The sequence below is a fragment of the Helicoverpa zea genome, chromosome 31 (genome assembly GCF_022581195.2).
Source record: "Helicoverpa zea isolate HzStark_Cry1AcR chromosome 31, ilHelZeax1.1, whole genome shotgun sequence".
Classification (NCBI taxonomy): domain Eukaryota; kingdom Metazoa; phylum Arthropoda; class Insecta; order Lepidoptera; family Noctuidae; genus Helicoverpa; species Helicoverpa zea.
In genome coordinates this window covers 17434657-17458679 of record NC_061482.1, presented here as the reverse complement: position 1 = coordinate 17458679, position 24023 = coordinate 17434657, and the positions used below count along the sequence as shown (strand labels likewise).

General features: G+C 39.1%; 1 protein-coding gene across 1 annotated transcript in view; it reads right to left on the bottom strand.

The window, feature by feature from the left end:
- LOC124645095 (adenylate cyclase type 6-like) overlaps positions 1 to 24023 on the bottom strand; it is a 329505-nt gene that overhangs the window by 100813 nt on the left and 204669 nt on the right. Inside the window, exon 6 of the mRNA XM_047184835.1 lies at positions 17535 to 17677. Coding sequence (XP_047040791.1) covers positions 17535 to 17677 — 143 coding nt within the window. The remainder of the gene's footprint in view (positions 1 to 17534; positions 17678 to 24023) is intronic.

Genomic DNA, 24023 nt, shown 5'->3' with positions numbered 1-24023 from the left:
TAGAGGAGTTGTACGTCTGTTTGTCATGCGGTGGCAGTTTCATTTGCAAGTTTCAATTTACAAGACTTTACTGAATTTTACAGCATTTCAAAGCTAGGGATCTTTATGAAAACAGCGTAGTTTTCATTGATCAAATTGGAGTTTCCTTAAGAGATAGAAATACGTGGAACATGATTGAATGTAAACCGAGAAAGCATTACTTTATTTGATTGATTTGAACCTCGGTGTGCGTGACACACGATTGAACTGTTCGCTTGCGGGTGACACGCGGTTGCAAAAATTATTTCAACATTCGACACAAGACATTTAATTCTAAATGAGTTGCATGAATTGTCTTAGTTAAAAATAATGAAATATTTAACTACCTACATGACTAATCATTTACAAGGAATGTTTAACTTTTTTTCTGTCTGTTGAACTATGAGCCACAGTTAGAAATGTCTATCTTTGAATCTAATGTACACTATTCAGTAGGGTTTGAGCTATAAATGAAATGATACATAGGTATTGATACATGAATTCTACTTATATTATAAACGAGAGTTTGTAAGTAGGTACGGATGTTTGATTTCTAGCCTAAAGACTACTGGAAGGATTTTGATGATAATTTGCAGGGATAAAGCTTATAATATATCAGAATAACTGATAGGCTTCGTTATATGTGGGTGCAGGAAGAAGTTCCCTCATGAAGTGGGTGAAACCGCAGGTGTTATGAGTATAAATAGTTGTCATTATATTTTTCTTGATTATTTATCCATAAAGATCTTAGCTGGAAAAATACCAATAGCGTTTTCACACTAGCGGATTTTGTCACGCAGTTTTTCTACGAGCGACAAATTCTGAGTGGTAAAAATCTGTTGCGTGGCTCAGTAGGGCCAAGGCCTGCCGGGGCTGCGGGTTGTTCGAAAGAGATACCGCGGCCCTGACACATAAAAGGCCTACGACGGAACACGACGGTTTTTAGTCAGTAAGAGTCTGACATTCCCTCACCGCTGCTAACCTACTTAGGGGAGTACATAAAGTGTATATGGAAATACATAGGGGAGTTCATAAAGTGTATATGGAAATACATAGGGGATTACATAGAGTGTATATAAGAAAATACATAAGGGAGTAGATAGAGTGTACATAAGGAAATACATAGGGCAGTTCATAGAGTGTATATAGAAATACATAGGGGAGTAGATAAGGAAATACATAGGGCAGTACATAGAGTGTATATAGAAATACATAGGGGAGTACATAAAGTGTATATGGAAATACATAGGGGAGTTCATAAAGTGTATATGGAAATACATAGGGGATTACATAGAGTGTATATAAGAAAATACATAAGGGAGTAGATAGAGTGTACATAAGGAAATACATAGGGCAGTTCATAGAGTGTATATAGATATACATAGGGGAGTACATAAGGAAATACATAGAGCAGTACATAGAGTGTATATAGAAATACATAGGGGAGTACATAGAGTGTATATAGAAATACACAGGGGAGTACATAGAAATACACAGGGGAGTACATAAAGTGTATATGGAAATACATAGGGGAGTTCATAAAGTGTATATGGAAATACATAGGGGATTACATAGAGTGTATATAAGAAAATACATAAGGGAGTAGATAGAGTGTACATAAGGAAATACATAGGGCAGTTCATAGAGTGTATATAGAAATACATAGGGGAGTACATAAGGAAATACATAAAGCAGTACATAGAGTGTATATAGAAATACATAGGGGAGTACATAAGGAAATACATAGGGCAGTACATAGAGTGTATATAGAAATACATAGGGGAGTACATAAGGAAATACATAGGGCAGTTCATAGAGTGTACATAAGGACATACATAGGGGAGTACATAGAGTATATATGGAAATACATAGGAGAGGGGTCATTTGATGATTTTTGACGTCGTTAAAATTAAATTATAAATTAAAAAAAACCCCCGACCCAAAAAAAGTACGCAATTAAACCCTATAAAAAGCAAAAAATAACTTTAAACACTACGTAAGTACCAACTAAAGCATGTCAGACTAAACAAAATTTTGTCGTGTCGGGGGACCGCTTTAATTTATTAGCCTAACGTTAGAAGTAATTATATACTACTACATTATATATACTACTTATAACTTTGTAATATAATTGTGTTTAGATACGTGTTTTTTTATACGAGTGTTGTAATTAGGTAGGTATCATTTGATTTATGTAAGTATTTTTAAAGGTAAAAAGCGGTCCCCCGACACGACAAAATTTTGTTTAGTCTGACATGCTTTAGTTGGTACTTACGTAGTGTTTAAAGTTATTTTTTGCTTTTTATAGGGTTTAATTGCGTACTTTTTTTGGGTCGGGGGTTTTTTTAAATTTATAATTTAATTTTATTTCATGCTTTTTGAAGGAGCTCCTTAATTTTTCCTTCCTTCATTTAATTTCTTTTATTTTAAGATGGGGTCGCTATGTGCGATCACGGCCAAAGGAAGCTGTTTAACAATCCTCATGACAAACTGGCTCTGGGAGAATTGCACAGATTAAGAATCAATAAAGATTAACTTTTGGTCAGGGTCAGGGTCAGGTTCTAGATTTTCAGCAAAAATATAAATCGGTTTATCCGTTTCATTCCGGCATTCCAGGGTTTCATCCGTCACATCCCATTTCCAGCATCAGGTTCTCGTCAATTACAATCATGAAGAGAACTAGTCAAGACAAATTCAACGAGCCCAAACTCGATGCGTTTACTAAAAGGCAGTTCAGGGTTACGTCTCCTATCTTCGTGCCCTAACAGCAGACCAGCTCAGCGGTTCCAGAAGACATTAGTGTTTCAAATTTCAGATCCCACATATGCTTGCAAGTAAACTGAGCGTGTAACATTCCTATCACACCTATCAAACGAGCTGATGACCTTGAAGACCTGAACCGATTTCCAACAAACAGCTAAGAACACTCCCGAATGACATTCCTTTCAAACAAAAAAAAACGCATTACAATCGGATCATCCGTTTGGGAGCTACGATGCCACATACACACACACACACACACACACACACACACACACACACACAGACACGTCAAACTTATAACACCCCGTCGTTTTTGCGTCGGGGGTTAAAAAAAAAGCTGGTAAGTAGTTGTCTATTGCTTGTTGTTACGCAACCGTATAAACCTAATGACGACGCTCGGAAAATCCGCTAGTATGAAGGCGCCGTTAATTATTTCAGTAATTAACAAAAGCGTTGCCCAGCGGCGTCTCACGTAAAATACTCATCAAATTATAATAATTGGGAGAAAAATAGGGAACAAGTTGTATTAAGAAACATCGGGTATAATCATAAATGAAACGAATTTTCCATAGAACTGCGGGTTTCTATAACGTATCTGTTGTTGTTTTGCGACTAGAGACAGATATGTTATACATGTGCTGTGGGGTACATAAAATGAACAACAAGAGAAAACATTTTTCTGTTTGTTTGTAACCTAAAGGGTCCGAAACTACTGAACCGATTTGAAAAATCCTTTCACTGTTGGAAAGCTACATTATCAGCCCCCTTATATGTTACCCTGGTACCGGAATTAGTTCCCCCGGGACACGGGTGAAACAGCTAGTGAAATATAAAATGTATTTTTAATGTAAAACAATCTACACATTCTCGAATGATTGCCAACGAATATAGTGGTGTTAGGAAACTTGCTTAACTCGGAACAATTCATTGTTTTCCTTAATTAAGAGTTCCTAAATAGAATCCCCTGTATATGATTATCATACATTGAAATAATTATAACTCGGAGGCCTGTTCGTAATGAGAGGAGCAAAGCTTTGCATAATTATTCGTCAAGTGTTATGTTCGGAATATTTATTACTAGATGTTTCTCGCGGTTCCACATGCTTCACAAGGGGTGTACTTCTCGCACATGGATAAAAAGTAGCATATGTGTTATTTAGATAATATTATAAGCGAAAGACCTTTAGTAGTTGTAGCGTGAAAGATAACAAACACTGTACGTTTGTTATCACTCATATACAGTAAATTATACCTTACAAACTTTCGCATTTACAAATCATTGCTTACCTAGCCTTTTCCCAACATTGTTGTGGTCGACTACAGTCTAACCGGCTCCTGAGTACGTGAGAGTTACAAGGAGCGACTGCCTATCTGACATTCTCAACCCAGTTCCCTGGGCAACCTAACACCCATAGGTGAGGCTGGTTGTCAGTCTTACTGTCTTCCGAGTACCCTTAATGACTGCCAAAGATGTTCAAATGACAGCATGAAATGCATTTATTTTTTAGTCGAATAAAAAACTCGTCTACGGAAACCTAGATAGATAACCCAGAAAGTCGCTTCAAGGAACCTAATACATTTGCCTTTCCTCACAAATTCTACAACTCCATTCAAATTCCGGCAAATCACGTAAGGTGCATTTCGAAAATGCAACATCATTGTTGGAAATGCATACAAAATGCAACATTTTATGTAAGCTCCTGTAGGTAGTTAATCCTCTCCCGCGTATGACAAAAACTGTCACGTGAATTTTAGCTACGTACATGCTAAAGCTTATTTAATACACTAGCTTCCGTCTGCGGTTTATCAGCTTATAGGGAAGTACTCTGCATGTACTCGTGATAAAAGTGAGCCTCCCTCAATAAATGGGTTAGGTATGTAACACTGAAATAATTGTTCAAATATAATAGTAGTAATAAAAGTTCAGTAGTTCGGGAGATATGTATACTTTTCAGCATAATCTATGTACACAAATATTATAAGGAGGAAATATTGATTGTTTGTTTGTTTGACATGAATAGGCTCTGAAACTACTTGACTGATTTGAAAAATGATTTCACTCGTGGGACGCTACATTATTTCCGGTGAACACAGGCTATATTTTATCCGGGTACGGGAACAAGTTCCTTCGGGACGTAGGTGATAGATCTTGACTACTGATCACATGCTTTTTAGGGTTCCGTACCCAAAGGGTAAAACGGGGCCCTATGGTTTTCGCTCCTCTGTCCGTCCGTCCGTCCGGCCGTCTGTCACCAGGCTGTATCTCATGAACCGCGATAGTTAGAGAGCTGAAATTTTCACAGATGATGTATTTTGGTTGCCGCTATAACAACAAAAAACTGAATACTAGAATTAATGATATATTTTGGGGGGTTCCTATACAACAAACGTGATTTTTTGTCCGTTTTATAAATAACGGTTTTTTTTATTAAGCTGGGACAGGTACCCCTTACAAACACCAACTTTACCCACTAAAAAGAAGAAACACTGATGAACAAACATCCCAGTTACAAAGCTGTCGCGTGGTTCGGCTGGCGTGTCACAGATTTGCGAGCTCACAGCCGAGATGGATGCTGCGGCGAGTGGTGTCGGATTACGGCTCACGTGAGAGCTCGCATCTAGCCAACCGGGATATGTTACCTCGTGTACACTCACTCTAGGTCTCAAATTTTCGAATATTATAGCCTTCTTTCTTGTCTTGTTTTGTTGGAAATTAATTGACTATAGATTTGTGTTGAAATCACAAAAACGTTTTTGCCGATATTTGATTTAATATTAGTTTGAAGTTTTGACTTAGATTAGTTCCACGTAATTGGAGACCAACTGTGCTCCGTAGTTTCATCAAAAAGTAGCCTTTCTCAGTCTCTAGACTAGCAAATTACATCCAAATCAGTTCATTAGCTTTAGCGTGACAGTATGTCAAATAGACAGAGTTACTGTCTTATTTACAACTAGCCGTTTTCCAACGGTTTCACCCGCGTCCCGTGGGAGCTACTGCCCGCACCGGGATAAAATATAGCCTATGTTACTCGCAGATAATATAGCTTTCTAATGGTGAAAGAATATTTAAAATCAGTTCAGTAGTTTTTGAGTTTATCCATTACAACCAAACAAACAAAGTTTTCCTCTTTATAATATTAGTATTGATAACTATTAAGGACTAGAAATACAAAACATTCTACTAATAGGTACTATGAAGTATCTGTCCGTTTTCTTTAAGAAAAATCTTACTTTCCCCACTAAAGTAAAGTTTCACTACACAACACAAGCTTAAGCCCCGCGTCAGATCTCTCACTAATGAATGGCCGATAGATATCAACGTGATTGGTTTAACACTATCCTCCGCTTTCTTCTGATTGGTTAGATATGGTTCTGTACTGATTGATTGAAATTAAATGTTGAAGCTGTTTGTTTTAATTTAAGCGATATTGAAGTTTATGTGAGGTTTAAATTAATTGGCTGTTGAACTGTTTCTACCATTAAGTACAGTAGACTGCACATCAGTGGTAACTGTCGTGCACCTTAACTCAATAGTAATAAGTACGATTTTCCTATAAAACTGTTACCACTGACCTGAAGTTGACTGTACAAGGTCATGGAAGTTTGGTCATACAGAAAGTTTTTCTTATTTTATTTATTAAAATACATAGCTATTCACTACACTAACATAATGAAGGCAAAGGAAAGTTTGTAAGTGAATGAGTGTATATGTTTGTCACTAGTTCAGTCGTAAACGGGTGAACGGTTTGGTATTAATGTTGCAGCATCAGAATAGAATACATCATAAGCTACTTTTTATCCAGGCGCGGGAAGTACTCATGGAGCGCTGGCGATAACCTACACGAAATATTGCTCAAACATCCAAAAATAAAGTTCCCATTGAAACATTTTGTATTGAAATTCGGCTCAGTAACCAGTCGGGTTTACTGAGTCGGGCACACAAAGCGAGTTGCAATACTGCGGGCATCATGCGGCTTACTCAAGCCGCCACCACGTGGCTTACGCCCGTGTAGCGCCCCTGCACACTTATTGTGCTCGGATCAGCTGTACCTCTATATGCAACAGTTCTTCCAACGAATACCGTTCAATCTAGCTCAAACCTTTGAAAGAATTCTTGTACGAGATAAGACCAGATTGAGCTCAAAATTGAATGTAAGAAAAAGTACTTTTCAAAATATTTTGCAGAACGTAATAGACTCAAAACTGTTTAGTTTGAAAATGAAATGTGATAACTCATACTAAACAGTTAGGTATTTTAGGAAAACTGACATTTATGATGTTGAATATACATATTCACAACTATATATGCCCTAGTTCAATTTTATTCCTAACATTTAATGTTGTGAATTTCGGCAAAGTATCTCCCGATTCCATAATTTGGTAGATTCACCTCGTCTCAAGTACCCCAAACCGGCGATCTATAGCTAAATGTTCCCAAACGCCTCCGCATTGTATTCACAAAATGTAAAACGTCATTGTTAGTATTTTGTAAAGACTTGACCTTCGAAACCTGCTATTGTAAGTCGGACGCTTTCTGACACAATGACCCAATTCCCTCTACACGAAGAGTTCTCCTTTCTTTCTTTTTAACTTTCCTTTCTTTCTTTCCTATTTCGAGAATCAAGCCTACTGTTACCAATTTGTCGTTAATATCTGTTTCGGTGGCAGATTGTAGATAAGTTTGCGGAACTTGTCACCTTAAGGTATAAACGTACAGATTAGTTCCGAGGGCGAAGGAGGGTGGTGACGAGGGTGAGACGGGGAGGGGAAGCTAATTTTATACGCGGAACAAGTGAGAGACAATAAGTTCTAGATTGACGAATACGATAAGTGATGTTCGACGGACAAGTTCGAAAGCGGGCTGGTGAAACACACAAGTACATAGATAGCAGTTTCGTATGGAAATGCAAAGATTTGGAAATCAGTTCCTTACAAGTTCTCAACTCGGGTTTATTATTCAGCGATTCAAAGCGATAAATAAGTAGGACTAATAGACTTACTGTAGTACAGTTTAATGCTGACAAAACAGAATAATTTGTTATGTAAATATAAGCCTGGTAAACATAATGAGCTTACTGAAGTGTAATATTAGGGGAACAAGGAGATTAGAGCTACTTACTAACACCTTGAATAGTCATCTGCCTAGCCTTTTCTATGTACTAACTACTTATAATGGCCTCGGCTTCCTGTTCGTCGGTTGCAGTTGAGTACTAATGTTTTACAAGAAGCGGCTGTCTATCTTACTTAGGCAACTCATACACCTATTTAAGTCTGCACGAAGACTGCCAAAGATGTTCAAATGACAGTCGGGACTCAACGTACCGTGAAACACAAAGAGGAACTCATCATGACAACATCACCCATCTGCGGACAGACCGGGGCAAACGTTGCTTGACCTTAAGATCAGTCTTATTTATGAGGCTGCCAAGTATGAATGTAGATGGATGGAGAGGAAGAGGAAGACCTAAGAAAAGATGGATGGATTGCCTGAAAGATGATATGAATAGGAAGGGAGTGAGTGTCAGTATGACGAATGACAGGGTAAAATGGAAGAGGATGATATATTGCGCCGACCCTAAATAAAATTGGGAACAGGGCAGGAGGAAGAAGAAGACTTAGAAATAAGCTCTTTTCTACATCTTACGTTAAAGGAATGACATTTTAAGTAGTTGATATTGACGTGGTATATAGGTACAGCCAGCGGGCCGCTGTGTTTGTCTCAAACTCGGCCGCAAACAATCGGCCGCGTCAACAAAACATTTTTCATTAAAACCCGCGGCTTGAGAAGTCGGCTGACATGTTTCATTCCATATTGAGACCATTTTGGGGTGCACGAATAACAACTTTATATTGAAAAGGCAGCTCAGGTTTTAAATCAAAAGGTTGATGTTAAATTAGCTGAAGTGTTGACTGTAAATAGCATAATCCCTACATATGGATGTGTGAAAGTTTGTGAGAATGTATGGATGTATGTTTGTTATTCTTTCACGCAAAAACGGCTAGACCGATTTGGTTGAAGTTCGGTGTGTAGATAGGTGATACCCTGGATTAACACATAGCCTACTTTTTATCAACACACCACGCGGGCGAATCCGCGAGCGGAAGCTAGTATATAATAAAGAGAAAACAGTTTTTTGTTTGTTATTTGTACCCTAAATGCTACGAAACTTCTAAATCGATTTGAAAAATTATTTAATTATTAGAAAGCTACACTCTTCCTGAGTAGCATAGGCTATATTTTAGTAGAAGTTCCCACAGGACTCGGGAGAAACCGCGGGGAAAAGCTAGTCGACTATAAACGAGATAACGTTTACCCATAACAGCAATCAATTAGCAGATTGGCCAATCTGTCAACGATACACAGCTGTCATACAAGACTTAGTTCCCAGTTACCGGCAGTTAGCAGTCACCTACTCGAAACTGACATAGTGTGTCAGCTTTCAGCCGGGTAATTAAACTGATGACACTACATTTTGTTCATGAATATTTACGATCCAAACTAATATTATAAATGCGAAAATAACTCTGTCTGTCTGTCTGTCTTTTCTTCATACCTAAACCACTGAACAGATTTGTGTGGGTATTGACATAGTTTGGAACTTAAGAAAGGACATAGGATAGTTTTCATTACAAAAAAAAATTCCGGATATACAGCACCATTTATTGGTCAAACCAAAATTCTGCCGGAAGTCACTATTCCACGCGAACGAAATCGCGGGCAAAAGCTAGTAATATTATGAAGCTGAAGAGTTTGTTTATTTGAACGTGATAATCTCAGGAAGCACTTGTCCGATCCGTCCAGACTATAGGCTACTTTTTATCCGGGTTCGCGCAGAGGTTCCCACGGGATGCGGGTGAAACCGCTGGCAGAAGCTAGTATAGTTATATGCCGCACATAGGATACTGCAACCATCAAAGGGCGCATAGAAGAGTCGATCACCTTAGCTCGTTCATCATTTCCCGAGCCTTTTCCCACCTATGTTGGGGTAGGCTTTTAGTCTAACCGGATGCGGCTGAGTACCAGTGTCTTACAAGGAGCGACTGCTCGAAAGCTGTCACCATAGCTAAAATCGGCTGGGAAGTATATACTATAGTTATATAGTGCTGTAGCACAAATGAGTATGTTGAGATAGACGTGTGCGGTAACCAGGATGGATAGTACGTATATGTCACCCGGCGATAGTCTAGCTCCGCGACAGTGAATGACTTTTTCAAATCTGTTGAGTAGCGTCGGAGCCTCTAGAGTACAAACAAAGAACAAAAAATTGTTTGGATAATCTGTAACACGACGACCACGACACGTAACGAAAGACAGTTTTATTACCCATAGTTTATAATAGTAGTTAGGTTGAAGAGTGTAGCTAGTAGGTAGGTACTTCCGAAGACCAAAATCCTGTAACATTTTTCACCGGCGCCCGCCGCCACTTACCGTAAACGCAATAAAAGAAATAGCGAAGTTGTAATTCATCATGTGACTCGCGCTACTATCAATTACTCCGCGGGCGAAGTCGTGCGTGACGGCGGCGTGGCGTCGACGTGACGGGGGCCCAGCGTGACGGTGGCGCGGCGTGTCGTGGGCCCAGCGTGACGAGCTATTTCGGTGCAAACCACCTGAGCGTGATTTAGAGACGCCATAAAAGATACGTTCGATGCCGCACCCAACGCCATTATTACGTGTTTTATGTGCCAAGACTAGCGGGATCTGCGACCTCGCCTACCAAAAGGGTTACTTTCCTACATTATCCAGCAATATATCAAATACTTTAACAAGACTGAACAAACATCCGCGTGAAACTACCATTTCCTCGCGTAACCTAATTTCTTACTCGCAAAAATACGTTGAAGATATTTTATAAGAATGTTATGTTTACACATTTTACTATTAGCTACATCATGACTATTATGACTCAAATTGCGCGAATATTTTTAGAGTAGACTATCAGTCACGTGAGTCTGTGCAATGCATCTCACCGACAGCATTATTAATAAAGTACTACTAACATTCCTGCCTACAAGCCATGTACCCACTACCTAATGTAGAACAACTAGAGATGTTCAAATATGTCAAAGTGTTCAGGACCCACCAAGTTGACACATAGAGGAACTCATCGTGACAAGATGGTCACTCATCCACGGACCAACTTAGATAGATCGACTCGTGTGATCGACTTTAGTGCCTAACAAGGAAGATCAACTTGACAATACAATACCAAGCGAAGTGTTTGCCAAATTCTACAAACAGCCGGGACCCAGCAAGAGCCGCGAGCAAAAACCCGTCGTTGTTTTAATTTGAAATAAATATTTACGCGACCAGTCGACCGCAGAGGCCCCGAGAAGAAATTTATCGTCCGCGAAACTCCCGCAGACATTAAAATTGTTATTCTAGTGTTAAATTGGGATTGCTTCTTGATAGTTTGAGTGGTATGCCTGTGCATGCGCGCACTTCAATGGACACCGCGTGTCAGTGTGTGCGTGATTATGTAGTTGTGTGCGTAACATGGAGAACAAAATGACTAGCGGAGATGTCACAACGCAAAATCTGAGAAAGTAGCGCGACAACATGCGGGTCTTCGGAAGATAGGTAACGTAACTAGCTCCGCTTTTATAGGCTTTCTATGGAACCGTCCATTATTTTCAAAATCACCAATCAATCAAGACCATTTTTTGACAGATTGGTTTTGATTTAGCAAGGACTCAGAACGTTTTATTAGTTCTAGTAACTGATCACGCCTACCGTTATCTTGACCTACAAGAAGGCGCCTGACCTACCTTTCTTACGGCATCTCCGTTGTTTCCCTCGTCCGTGATACACGCAGACTTTGTAACAACAGCCAAACATTAGCCAGTGAAACTAATGTTGCTTCAAAATGTTTAGATGTGGTCCTCACACTAGACACGCATCAATCGCGCGATTGTTAGCGAACACCGGCGCGAATTCATAGTTTATACACAGCTCATTGAGTTTGTTATGGTAACTGATGTTGTTCAACAATATGTGTTTCCTTCCTTACGAGGAAGATTAGTAATACATAGTTACACATAATGAGCCGACAGTTGTTCGTAATTTTTGTCTAGAATCTGAGAGATCATCTTATTGTCTATACTAATATTATAAAGAGGAAAACTTTGTTTGTTTGTTTGTTTGGTTGTAATGAATAGGCTCAAAAACTACTGGACCGTTTTTAAAAATTCTTTCATCATTCGAAAGCTACATTATCCACGAGTAACATAGGCTATATTTTATCCCGGTGCGGGCAGTAGTTACCACGGGACGCGGGTAAAACCGCGGGAAAACGGCTAGTAATCATTAAACTGGCTCGCTGTAGTCTAGTTGTTACATCACCAGCCCCTCAACTGCGAGTGTGCAGGTTTGATCCCAAATCAGGCAAGTATTAATGCAATATTTTTTCTATATTTTTCTATACTTATTAGGTTTATTTATTTGCGAATATTATCTTAGACGATAACTTTTATTGCAAAGTCTTAGGTCTATGATGACAAAATTACTGTTGATAATGAAACTTCAACGTTTGTAGCAGGCAGGTACATAAAGAACGTAGTCTATAAACAGCTTTCCCAAACAGTTAACAAAACAAGAAGACTGGCAGTTGATGTGAAAATACTAGACAAATTACTACAGGTAAAGTATTGCGAACTAAATTCTATTTTAGGGAGGTCAGTGCCAGGAGTTATGTGATTCTTCAGGTGAAGTGGCCTCATGTTGGTCCAAATATACTCTTGAGGAAAACGCCGCGTTTTTGTTGAAATTATAAATCTTTCTTTTTATAGGCCTTAATGAATACACGAGTGAAATGTCAACCGATCGATCGCAAGATAATCCGGGGATTCATTATTGGAACGGTTTCAACGAAGTCATCAAAATGTGGAATATTACGAAATATCGAGATGAATAATTATTAATTTATAAGAAGAAAGCAAAAATGTATTGGTTTGAGGTTTAAATGTTTTCGAACCCTTTCTGTCTAACAGGTCTTATTGTATATTGAATAATCATAATGTCGGGTCGTAGTATTCCATGTCTTCCGTAGAGTTTAATCTATACCAATTCCTACTAATATTATAAATGCAAAAAAACTCTGTCTGTCTGTCTGTTACGCTGTCACGTCCAAACCACTGAACTGATTTTTGATAAAATTTGGTATAGAGATAGAGTTGACCTTGAGAAAGAACATAGGATAGTTTTTATCACGGACTTTTTTGAGGAATTCTCTTGGAAACGCGAAGTAACCGAACTCTACGCGGGCGAAGCCGCGAGCGGAAGCTAGTATTATATTAAAGCTGAAGAGTTCCTTTCTTTGCTTGACCCCGCTAATCACAGGAATTACTGGTTCAATTTGAAAAAGAAAATGTTTCATTATTTGACAGCATTAAAACCTTGGACGGTTACATGCTACTCCTTGGTGCGGGAAGTTTCCTCGGAATATGGGTAAAACAGTAGAAACTGCCAGTAGTGATATAATATAAGCAGCAGTTATCACAACCGCAACAACTAATTTATGAGGAGAGATAATAGAGAGAGAGAAATATTGATTACCTGATTGGATGCCACACTTGATCACGTGATCAATATGAGTGAGTATCAACTCAAATTAAAAATCATTTATTCAAACTCGACTGCAAAACGGCACTTTCTGAACGTCAAAAATTTACAAAAGACAGCCCCCAAAAAGCCCACCTTTTACCACTTCCTACGTGTCTCTGCTGGGAAGAAGCAGTGGCGCAACAAACTCCCCAGCAGTGTGCATTCGTGCTTAAAGTTACAATCATCGGCACGAATCTTGAGCGCTGACCTTCACCTGCGCAGAAGTAATTTATTGGGTCCCTTTTGTGGTATGAAGTGAGGCATGGGGGCGGTGATTGGCCCGCAGCGCATCGCGTCATAGCCGTCACTCGGGATTGGTTCTTTGCTAATAAATCACTTCTGCGCAGATGAATCAGCGCTCAAGATTCGTGCCGATAACTATACTAGACGGTATCTCAGTAGGTACTGGTTGTAACACACGTTGTATCAAAAGAGGACTACATTCAGTAAACAATTTAATTCCTCAGGTACCTTGAAACTTCACATACAAGTGACCCTCACGTTCGGAACTACCAAAATCGCGGCATAAGCCTACAAATTGCCATGATCAGCTACTTTCGCTACCGACGAAGCATCGTAAATTTTTCTAAGAATAGCAAATTGGATTACTTAAAGGTATCCATTAAGTAAATTACAATCTTTGATGTAAGCAAACTAGATCATAAAAATAGAGAGCGGATGTTATATTCAGAGGTAGTTTTAAGGAATCAATAAGCTGAGGAAAATATGAAAAAAAAAAACGGTCAAGTGCGAGTCGGATAAGCGCGGGAAGGGTTCCGTAACCTCTAAGTAAAATATTGATTACTAGCCCGCTTCCCTTGGGAACTACTATTCGTACCAGGAGAAAATATGATTGATTCCCAAAGTAAGTTAAGCTAGGAGCTTCACTAGAAAAACGTTCTCGATCACTCGATCACGTAATCGATTAAAGTACTTTAGTACTTTAATCGATTACGTGATCGAGTACGTTTAAAGTACTTTAGTACTTTAATAGATTTAAGAACAAATTAAGAAACAAAGAATTCAATGAATTTAAGATTCCAAGCGTGTATTCGTGTAAATTCACTAGAATAACACGTACACGTATTACAATAATGCCCTGATGAAAACCAAAAGTCATAAACAGCAACGAAACATTTTATAGTTCATCATTTTTATAACAAAATATAAAACATTTTAGTCTATAGGCACTAGGCACTAACATAATGAAGGAGAAACAGTTTTGTCTGTTTGTATTCAAGGGGCTCGGAAACTACTGAACCGATTTACACAATTCTTTCACCGTTGGAAAGCTACACTATCCCCGGGTGGCATAACTATATTTTATCCTGGTACGGTAAGCAGTTCCCACGGAACACTGGTGAAACCGGGGTAACAGCTAGTATACAGGGTGTGTCGTTCACAATCACATTAAATCCTATCGCATATACTTTATGATATTCTATGGCGATTTTTTTTAAAAATAACCTGATCCATTCAGTAGTTTAACCACAGGAGTCGTTTTTCGTTTTTATAATTTACAACATCATGTGTAAAGCAGAGATAAAGTATCGAACGTTTTGATCAGTTGACAGCTGTCAGTTTTCAAGGGAGAATTTCAGTTGTTTGTAATGACTGACTTTTATACGGTGTTCTAATTTTAGCACATTTTTATTCTATTTACTTTGTTTGAAAAATTCATTTTTTTTACGTATTAGAATTTTTTCTTTGTGTTCGACATATATTAACCAGTATATAATGTAACATACCAAGCTCAGTCTGTGGTTTTGTCCAAAACAATATTGGCAGTATTCTGTCGAATTTCATACAGCGTTGACTAACGAGAGACAATATTTCAGTATCTGTAACGTACCTATGATGTGTGTTCGCCTAGAGCGAAACCTACTGGGGCTATTGATTTGTGTAGGCGTACATCTAATCAGGATTTACAGGGCAGATGCCGACGAGCTGGCAATATGACGAATAGCCTCAACTCAACTGGCGAGTCATAAAGTTGAAAAGTTTCGTTTGTAAGTATGTTCGTTTGTTTACTTGAATGGGCTATTCTCAGGAAGTACTAGACCGATATGAGTATAAGATAGCCTATTAATCGAGAAAGACCATGGGCTACTTTTTATCTACGTGCACGAAATAGTTACGTCGGGATACTCTCCTACTAATTTATAAACGCGAAATTTTGTATGTTACGTAATTGTGGATGGTGATCAACGTGTGTATGTTCCTCTTTTACGCAAAAATAACTTGACGGATTTTTGATAAAACTGCAGTGCCTATAGCTCATATACCAGATTAATATACATGCTGCTTTTAATCAGATTACGCGAAGAAGTACCCACAAGACACGGGTAAAGCCGCAGCCAGAAGCTAGTATTCCCCACAACGCAACGGCGGGAATCAGTAGCCTTTTTCACAGCATTACACGGGTTAGAATTTAATTTTATCGGCGCAGCCTTTGTTAACACGTTCAGAGCGCTGTCAGGTTGAAAGGACCGGGACGTGGCGCCCTCTATGTTGGGAAAAATCAAAAAATGTTTAAGTGCTACGGGAATTTGATTTTATTGCCTTTCGGGAAAGGCACGGCTCATTTTTTTGGGCGTTTAGAGAGACACTTATGTACATTTTATGGTGAGGATCTTGCGAATAGGTAAGTACTGTATTTTGTTTTGTCTCTAATTTTTGGTTTGAAAGTTACTGACAGCTGTGTTCCATTTTTCAAAAAATATAATTTGTTGACCTTTCCTTGCCTTTACATTTTTGAAATTGCTCTTTTTGTTAAAGTTAATAGAAGCCTATTTTTAAGTTTATCGGAAAGCAGACACAGAGACGTAAATTTACGATCTCAATACCAAAATTTATTACGCACTGGAGGATATAAGACTGCTTTGTTTGGGAAAAGTGCTTTTGGCATGGCACCAGCTATTTTTAACCACATCCCAAATAGTATTAAACAAGAACCAGTAACAATCTTCAAAAAAAAACTAACTAGACTCCTCTTGAATAAATGCTACTACTCTGTATCTGACTTTCTAGCTGACACTTTTTAGTTGTATAAGCATTAAGCATGTGTAATGATGAATTGCATCATATCAAATGTTTGCATGCCAAAATGGTAGAATGTACTAGGATGCTTCAACATTTTCTGTAAACACCTTATTGTAAATACCTACATTCTGAGCAAATAAATGAATATTATTATTATCTTGTATGTCTCTACCAGACCTCGGGACTATAGAGTCCCGGATTTTTGGGAGGCGAACGTGGGGCCGAAGCCAACACGCTGAAGCCCTTTTGAGACAACTTTAATGAAATGGTGACACAAAACCGACAATTATCCCTGTATACACTATAGAAATGTACCCAAGGACAATCCCCGGTTCTGTGCTAAACTATTGCTAACTATGGATGAAAACTACTTGGGCTATTGTGATAGGATGCTAGTGGACTAGGAATGGGGAAACTACGGGAACTATGGCACCTGCCGATAACAATGTAATAAATACACGTAAAAATGGCAGGTGGAGACTCGCCAACTCACTTACTGGGCCCCCGGGAATCAGTCGCTAAATCGCAACAAGGGGGCAACAGGTACATGAGCGGCTGAAGGGTGAGGATACCTCGGCGGACTTTAAACGCAGATCACGCGCTCCCTGTGGGTCCAGCATCACCGGCCCACTCGCCACTTACCACGAGGCACCTACCCTCCGAGCAGGACTAACCTTGCTCTAGCGACTCCACTCTGACCGGCCGATGAAGGCAAGCCAAGAGGCGGGAGACCTATCCCCCGTCATGCTTCACTCCGGCAAGCCGGAGGTGGGGGACAGTATACTCTCCCTGGAGCACTCGGATATATAGCCCCGCGGGGTCGCTACTCCCCGTCATCCGCCTCAGATGCCCTGCGGGGCTTATTATTATTATTATTATAATGCTACCGCCAGCCAGAAAAATATAACACACAGATAGCAATAGCGTAATGCACATGTCGTACAAATAGACGGTCAGAAAATCCTAGTCAGAACGTCCTACAAAATATGATTCCGATTATCTCTTTGATACGACACGTAAACTTGCTTAAGGTGGTTCACATTGGTAAGTCCAAGCCAATCCGATTATCCAGTATCCAAGCATATACATATATAAAACTGTGACTTACATGAAGGTTGTCAAATCGGTTGGAGGTGCAGAGATCCTGTACGGGGGCGGGACAGGTGCTCATGCACTGCCCCCACCAGCCCGAGTCCTGCTCCTCATCGTCTTCAGCCCCACCTGCTCCTCCGCCCCCCTCCGCCTGACCTTCTGAGAACAATAAGATGTTGGTTAGCTACTGACATCATCATAGAAGAAAGAATGGAAAGAAAATAATTTATTGACACAACAAAACGGGGAAAAGTACAAAAAATTTACATGTCTGTGCTAAATAGGTTCAGTTCAGCATGATGCCAGAAAACTCATCATCCTCTTGCCGTTGTCATTTATTGATACAACACGAGGGGATAAATGTAATATAAAAATAAAAATGAAACCCGCTTTATGTTGTCACGACATAACATGAAAACGGCTTGACCGATTTGGCTGCAAATTAGAGGGGACGTAACTTATACCCGGGAGAAGGTTTGAGGATAGTTTTTGTTACCATCCGGCTACGGGACGCAGGTGAAACCGCGGGCGAAAGCTAGTGTAATATAAAAATTGACATTGTGTGTCAAATAACAGTTTAATACTTTATCAGGTAGCTCATCACCGTCCTCTTGTCTTATCCTTATTTTATTTCAGCGCAGCATTTTTTCTTATCTTACAAGCTCATCATCTTTATCTGCCGTCATCTCGCAAGTAACATTCTTTCTAACCATATCAACTTTCACACCATTTATGCATCGTTTCTTTGGTCGTTCCCTTCTATCTACTATTATACCCGTCAAGAAGTCAGTCTATCAAATTACGAACTCTGTAAAATCTAATTTCACAAGCCATCAAACTTTACATTATAGAAATATCACACTAAAGTGTTGTAAAAACATAAAATTTTAATGTTCAATATCGTCCGTCGAAAAACAAACCTTGATCTTTTCGGGAGAACGAGCGATGTATGCAAACAAAATAACGATAGTACAGAGCCGGCCGTTACGTTATTAATATTATAGTAAGCGAATTCCTTTGTTTGTTATATTTAATACAAGTTAAACAAACGCTTCAGTCCGGCCGATATTATCCCAGAGTGGAATGGGGTAAGCTTACAGAGTAAGAAAAGATGAGCGGAGATGCCATTATGTAGGTAGGTCAGATGCCTTCTTGTAGGTCAAACACGTACTTTGGATATGACCAAAACGATCAGCTTCGAGATTAACGAGGCGTTCGGGTTCTGTGAGATATCAGTCAACGATATTTGGTATTACAAAAACTGAGCCAGTTTCAAAGACGGCGTATAAGAGTTTTTTGGCGCGCTACTTTCTTAGACGACTTTCCGTGAGGACACCTTCGCCAGTCATTTCGTTGGGTAAGCTCGACACACCTCTCGCCCGAAAATAGACGTAATTTTTTCACGAAAATCATTTCTCCTGTAATCGCTTTAGCGGTTTTTCGACGATGGTATTACTTGTCAATAATTGGCAATAATCAAGCTATATTTACGTTGTTTTTTTCTAAAGGAGGAACAAGTTGTAAGCTTCGACGTTTCTTTTTATTTTAGGAATTACTTGAAAATAATTGACACGATCGGTACACGTAAACGTATCTAACGTTAAATTAATTTGAGGTTTTGGAATATTCAGGTTTGTTTTTTGAGTATTTAATGTCAATACGGATACCTAACGATTTCCATTTTTAAATAGTTTTAGTTTTTGATATTGTTATTTTTTTTAAGCTACGAGTAGGTATAGGCATAATTTGTCAAGCTTCGAACAGCAGAGGCAAATGATTAGCTAGTCAAAGGGCATATTAGCCGCTGCACAAATTCGTACATTGTATATTCGTATTGTCAGAGAAGCGATAGAATTTCTCGTGAAGCGACACATTCATTTGCAAGCTCGTACAGACCAACAAAAGGTTCTCTAGAAACGCTATTAGATTCCGCCCGATGGACCCTGGATTGTACCGAATGCTGCGGACTATTTGCGCATATTAAATCAAAGCAAATATTTCTGTTGCTCTTTGTATCGGAATAATCCTTTCTTTATCCCGCATCGACTTGTTTACTTACTGCGGATTACAATAAACCATCCATGTATTGTTCTGTAATTGAAATAACAATGTCTGGACACTTTTTCACACACGGTCGGTTAGCTCAGTGGTAAGTTATTAATTAACTTGTGTTATGGGTGCCAACACAACTGGTAAACTACATAATGCTACACATTTATAAATACATGTTACAACACCCAACAAGCATGCTCGTCACAAAAATGTCGACCGAACCGGGAATCGAACCTGGGACCTCAGGTTTAGCAGTCCGGCATGGTGACCATTGCGCCATCGAGGTCGTCAAAGGTAGTGTAATTTTTCATACAAGCTGTGTAAAATTTCAATCTCTAATCGAAACACAATGGATGGTTCATTTATTGCAATCCGCACTTACTTGTGTACTTCATGTAGCTTACTAGCGCTTACATACTACATGACATGTTCACGTTCTCATTTGTTCGACAAAAATTGTTTCGAAAACTTTTAATTAAAATTTTGCGACATTGGTACAACATTTTTCGTTTGTACATTGTACAAAGGGGACCCAGAATATTAGTGAAAGCAAATACTGAAACAGAGGACGTCAAAGCGAATCGGGGAATCCAGATAAGTGGCGTGGGAGACTAAGATCACAATGGGATATAGATACTTACGCTTTTTTCTAATAGTTCACTACTCAGGGTTATTGGACGCAAACTAACCAACACACCAGCCACGACAGAGAAGCCAAAAACAACTGTGCATCGTCATTTGCCTTTTCCAATCTATACTAATATTATAAAGCTGAAGAGTTTGTTTGTTTGTTTGAACGCGCTAATCTCAAGAACTACTGGACCGATTTGAAAAATTCTTTCAGTGTTAGATAGCCCATTTATCGAGGAAGGCTATAGACTACTACTACTACTTTTTATCCGGGTTCGTGCCGTGGTTCCTACGGGATGCGGGTGAAACCGCTGACAGAAGCTAGTTACATATGTTAGGGTTGGCTTTCAGTCTAACCGAATGAAGGTGGGTACCAGTCTTTTATAGGGAGCGACTGCCTATCTGACCTCACCCAATACGTGCGTAAGGCTGGCTGTCAGACTTACTGGCTTCCGACTACAAAAATGCTCTTATGACAGCCGGGATCTACAGTTTAACGTGCCCTCTGAAACACCGTCCAAGATATACTTAGAAAGTATATATAAACTTAGAAAAGTTGCATTGGTGCTTGCCTGGAGTCGCACCCAGACTTGAGAGATTTGTTCTTTACCCACTAGACCACCAGAATTTACAAATACAAACACAACTATGAATCTGAATACTTGTTTTAGCAGAGAACGTTTTACGCAGTCATTGTATCACCATCAGAGCTACATTTGTGCGAAAATCAAGCATTGTATTACCCGTCGAGTTTAATTGCACGGCATATGTGACTAAACGGGTGATGTTAACGTAAATACATTTTTATGACAATGGCTTGTAATAACGAAGAGTGTATGAAAGTGTCGGGAATACAGTTGGCGAGAATGGTCTGTGAGATGGGAAAAAGATGGGGTCGTCTTTAATCCTTATGTCATTAGCACGCTGATTAAATATGAAGTATTATCTACGTATAATGATGGTCATAGTGATCAAGGAAACTGTTGGTGAGAAATACTCCTATAACAATGCCGTGCAGCGTAAGAGGCAGTAAAAAAAGAAAAGTGGTTTCCAGTAAACGGCTAAAAACTGTACATTTCTTATTCTAAGATTTATTTTCTGTCTCCAGTACAAAGGGGAGACAATACAGTCTTTACTTTGTTTTACTAAGTACCTCGAAAAGGAGATCATTCAAGTCTCGAACATTTTGTACCCAAAAATGAAAGAGAAGGCAGACGCTGCCTTCAAACGACTCCGCCTAACCTGGGAAGTCATCAAATGAAAAGAAAGACTGCTATTTGAGTTTAAAGTGTGAGTACCGTGAATAAAAAATCTATACATGGTCATTTAATGACTGCTCAGGTTAGGCAGGAGTCGTTTGAAGGCAGCGCCTGCCTTCTCCAGTTTGGCGACGTAATGTAATGCTCCAAACACTGTTGATTTTTTTTTGTATTTTCAAAGTCAAATAGCAGCCTGGGGGTTAACTGTAGACGATTCTTGTAATAGTAAAAAATCTTCAGGGCATTATTCTCTACAAGAATCTATTATTTTTTTACTCTGGCCGGCACTTTCATTTTTGGGTACGAAATGAATGATGTCCTTTTGTTTTTACATGCGGTGTGTAATTTATACTAGTTTACTGTTATGGATTTTAAATAATTTGTCGACTTCAAAATCTAACAAAGCCTAGATAAGATCAATCTCTTCGTTATACACACCCAATAAAATTCAATAGTCAAGATAAAGGCAAGTAAGTATTCAATAAATAACGTAATAGGAACACATCAGTCCGTAATGGGTCCCACTAAACTTGATAACAAATCGTTTTATTTCCTCCGAGTGCCGCTAGGGGCGCTGCACGTTTACTTATACAAACATCATAAAAGAAAACTCCGAGGGCTGTTTGTGATGCAGCCTCAAGGGGTGCCCCATTGATATTCGATTATATTCTCAAAGGTTTATATTTGCATGGTAAGTATTAATAGAAACATTGATATTTTCTTCATTTTGTCAATTAAAATAAAAATCGTGAATGTTATTTTTTTTCTCCGCAACCCGAGAAAATTACTTCCCACAAAGTGCTTCAGACCTATCCGTACCAAAATCGATTCAAATAGTTTCAGTAGCTTTGGGTATGAAAGCGAGATGTTATATTAAAAAAAGCTCACGTTACTATTCATAGAATTTCTAATACAGAGGAGTCCATAATGCAATGCCGGGACTTTTATACCTAATAAAAATATTCTGAAACCACGAATGATTTTAAATGAAAAATGTTGTGTGTTACATAAATGGCGTACCCATCCCCCGTAGTACTACCTACGCGATTGAAAACAATTTGTATTTTGGTCTGCAAGCCCGTGCCAAGCATTACTTCGTTAAAAAAATCATTATTTTCCACGCTCAGGAGGCAATAACATTTTCATGGATAGATAGATGGATAGATTTTCAGTATGGCAATAATTTCTAACACTATTGTTGTTTGGGGAAAAAAGCAAAAACCTACTACATAAACTACCGCGTTATACAGAATATTCAAACACTTTTCAAGAGTTACCAAAGTGATATTTCGTAAAATTATTGAGAATCTCATAAACAGCAAATAGACAATTGTTACGAGAGAATACAATGTTCTATTTACAAAAGGATGTCCGGTAACATCCGACAATCGGTGACCGATTTTCTGACGGATAAAAATAGAATACACTTATAGCAGTAGGTCTTAAAAGCCCGTCAGACAAATCTAGTCAGTTCGTTCTACATAAAACCGGTCAAGTGCTAGTCGGACTCTCGCAAGAAGGGTTCCGTACCATTATTTAAATTGAGCAAAAAAATCACGTTTGTTGTATGGGAGCCCCCCAAAATATTTCTTTCATTCTAGTTTTCAGTATTTGTTGGTACAGCGGCAATAGAAATACATCATCTGTAAAAATTTCAACTCTCTAACTATCACGGTTCTTGAGATACAGCCTGGTGACAGACGGACGGACGGACGGACAGAGGAGCGAAAACAATAGGTTCCCGTTTTACCCTTGGGTCCGGAACCCTAAAAATCGGCCCGATTATCTGTCCTACAAGTCGTACGTGGGCAGGCGGCCTAAACAAAAATGGGCCCTCCCTTGGGCCAAGCCGTCGGGTCTGATCTACTCTACCCTGTTCATTCTCAAATGTATCATCGCTTTATGTTTCATCTGTCGCTTCCTGGTCCGCTCAGTTATGATTTATTAAATTGGAATAAACTTGGGGCTCTGTCTATGTATATTTTGTGCTTATTTTGGATATTTTTTGGTACCTATTTCATTAATTTTCTTGAAACATTAACAAAGTACATAAAACTAAATCTATTTACATAAAAAAAGAAAAGTTGAACCAATAAAGGCCGTCGAAAAATTGATCCGCATCGCTGTCACTCGATAGTGTTTCCATTAGACTGGACCCTACGGCCCGAGGCCCTAAGAACTGAACCCTAAACGTCTCAAACATTGCCAACAGGAGTTATCACAAAAACCTAATTATGCGATTTAGGTTTCGTGAAAATCCTGAAGTAGCAAGTACCACTAGGAGGTGCACATTTTTACATCAGCATACAGCCTCATAAGACTTCACCCCATTTATTAAAAATAGACTGACGCGCAAATACGGGCATTCTCTCCCACATAACCCCACCGTACAATGACAAACGCACTCAGTCCTCATATAAAAATAAAAGACACAATAATACGTTAACCCCCCGCCCCCCTTTCTGCCCCACCCGCAGGTGGCAACAGCCGCCCGTGCCGGGGACAGATCGTAACGTGTCAATCAAGCTACCGACTTTACGGCCAACCCCCAAATAAAATTAGGT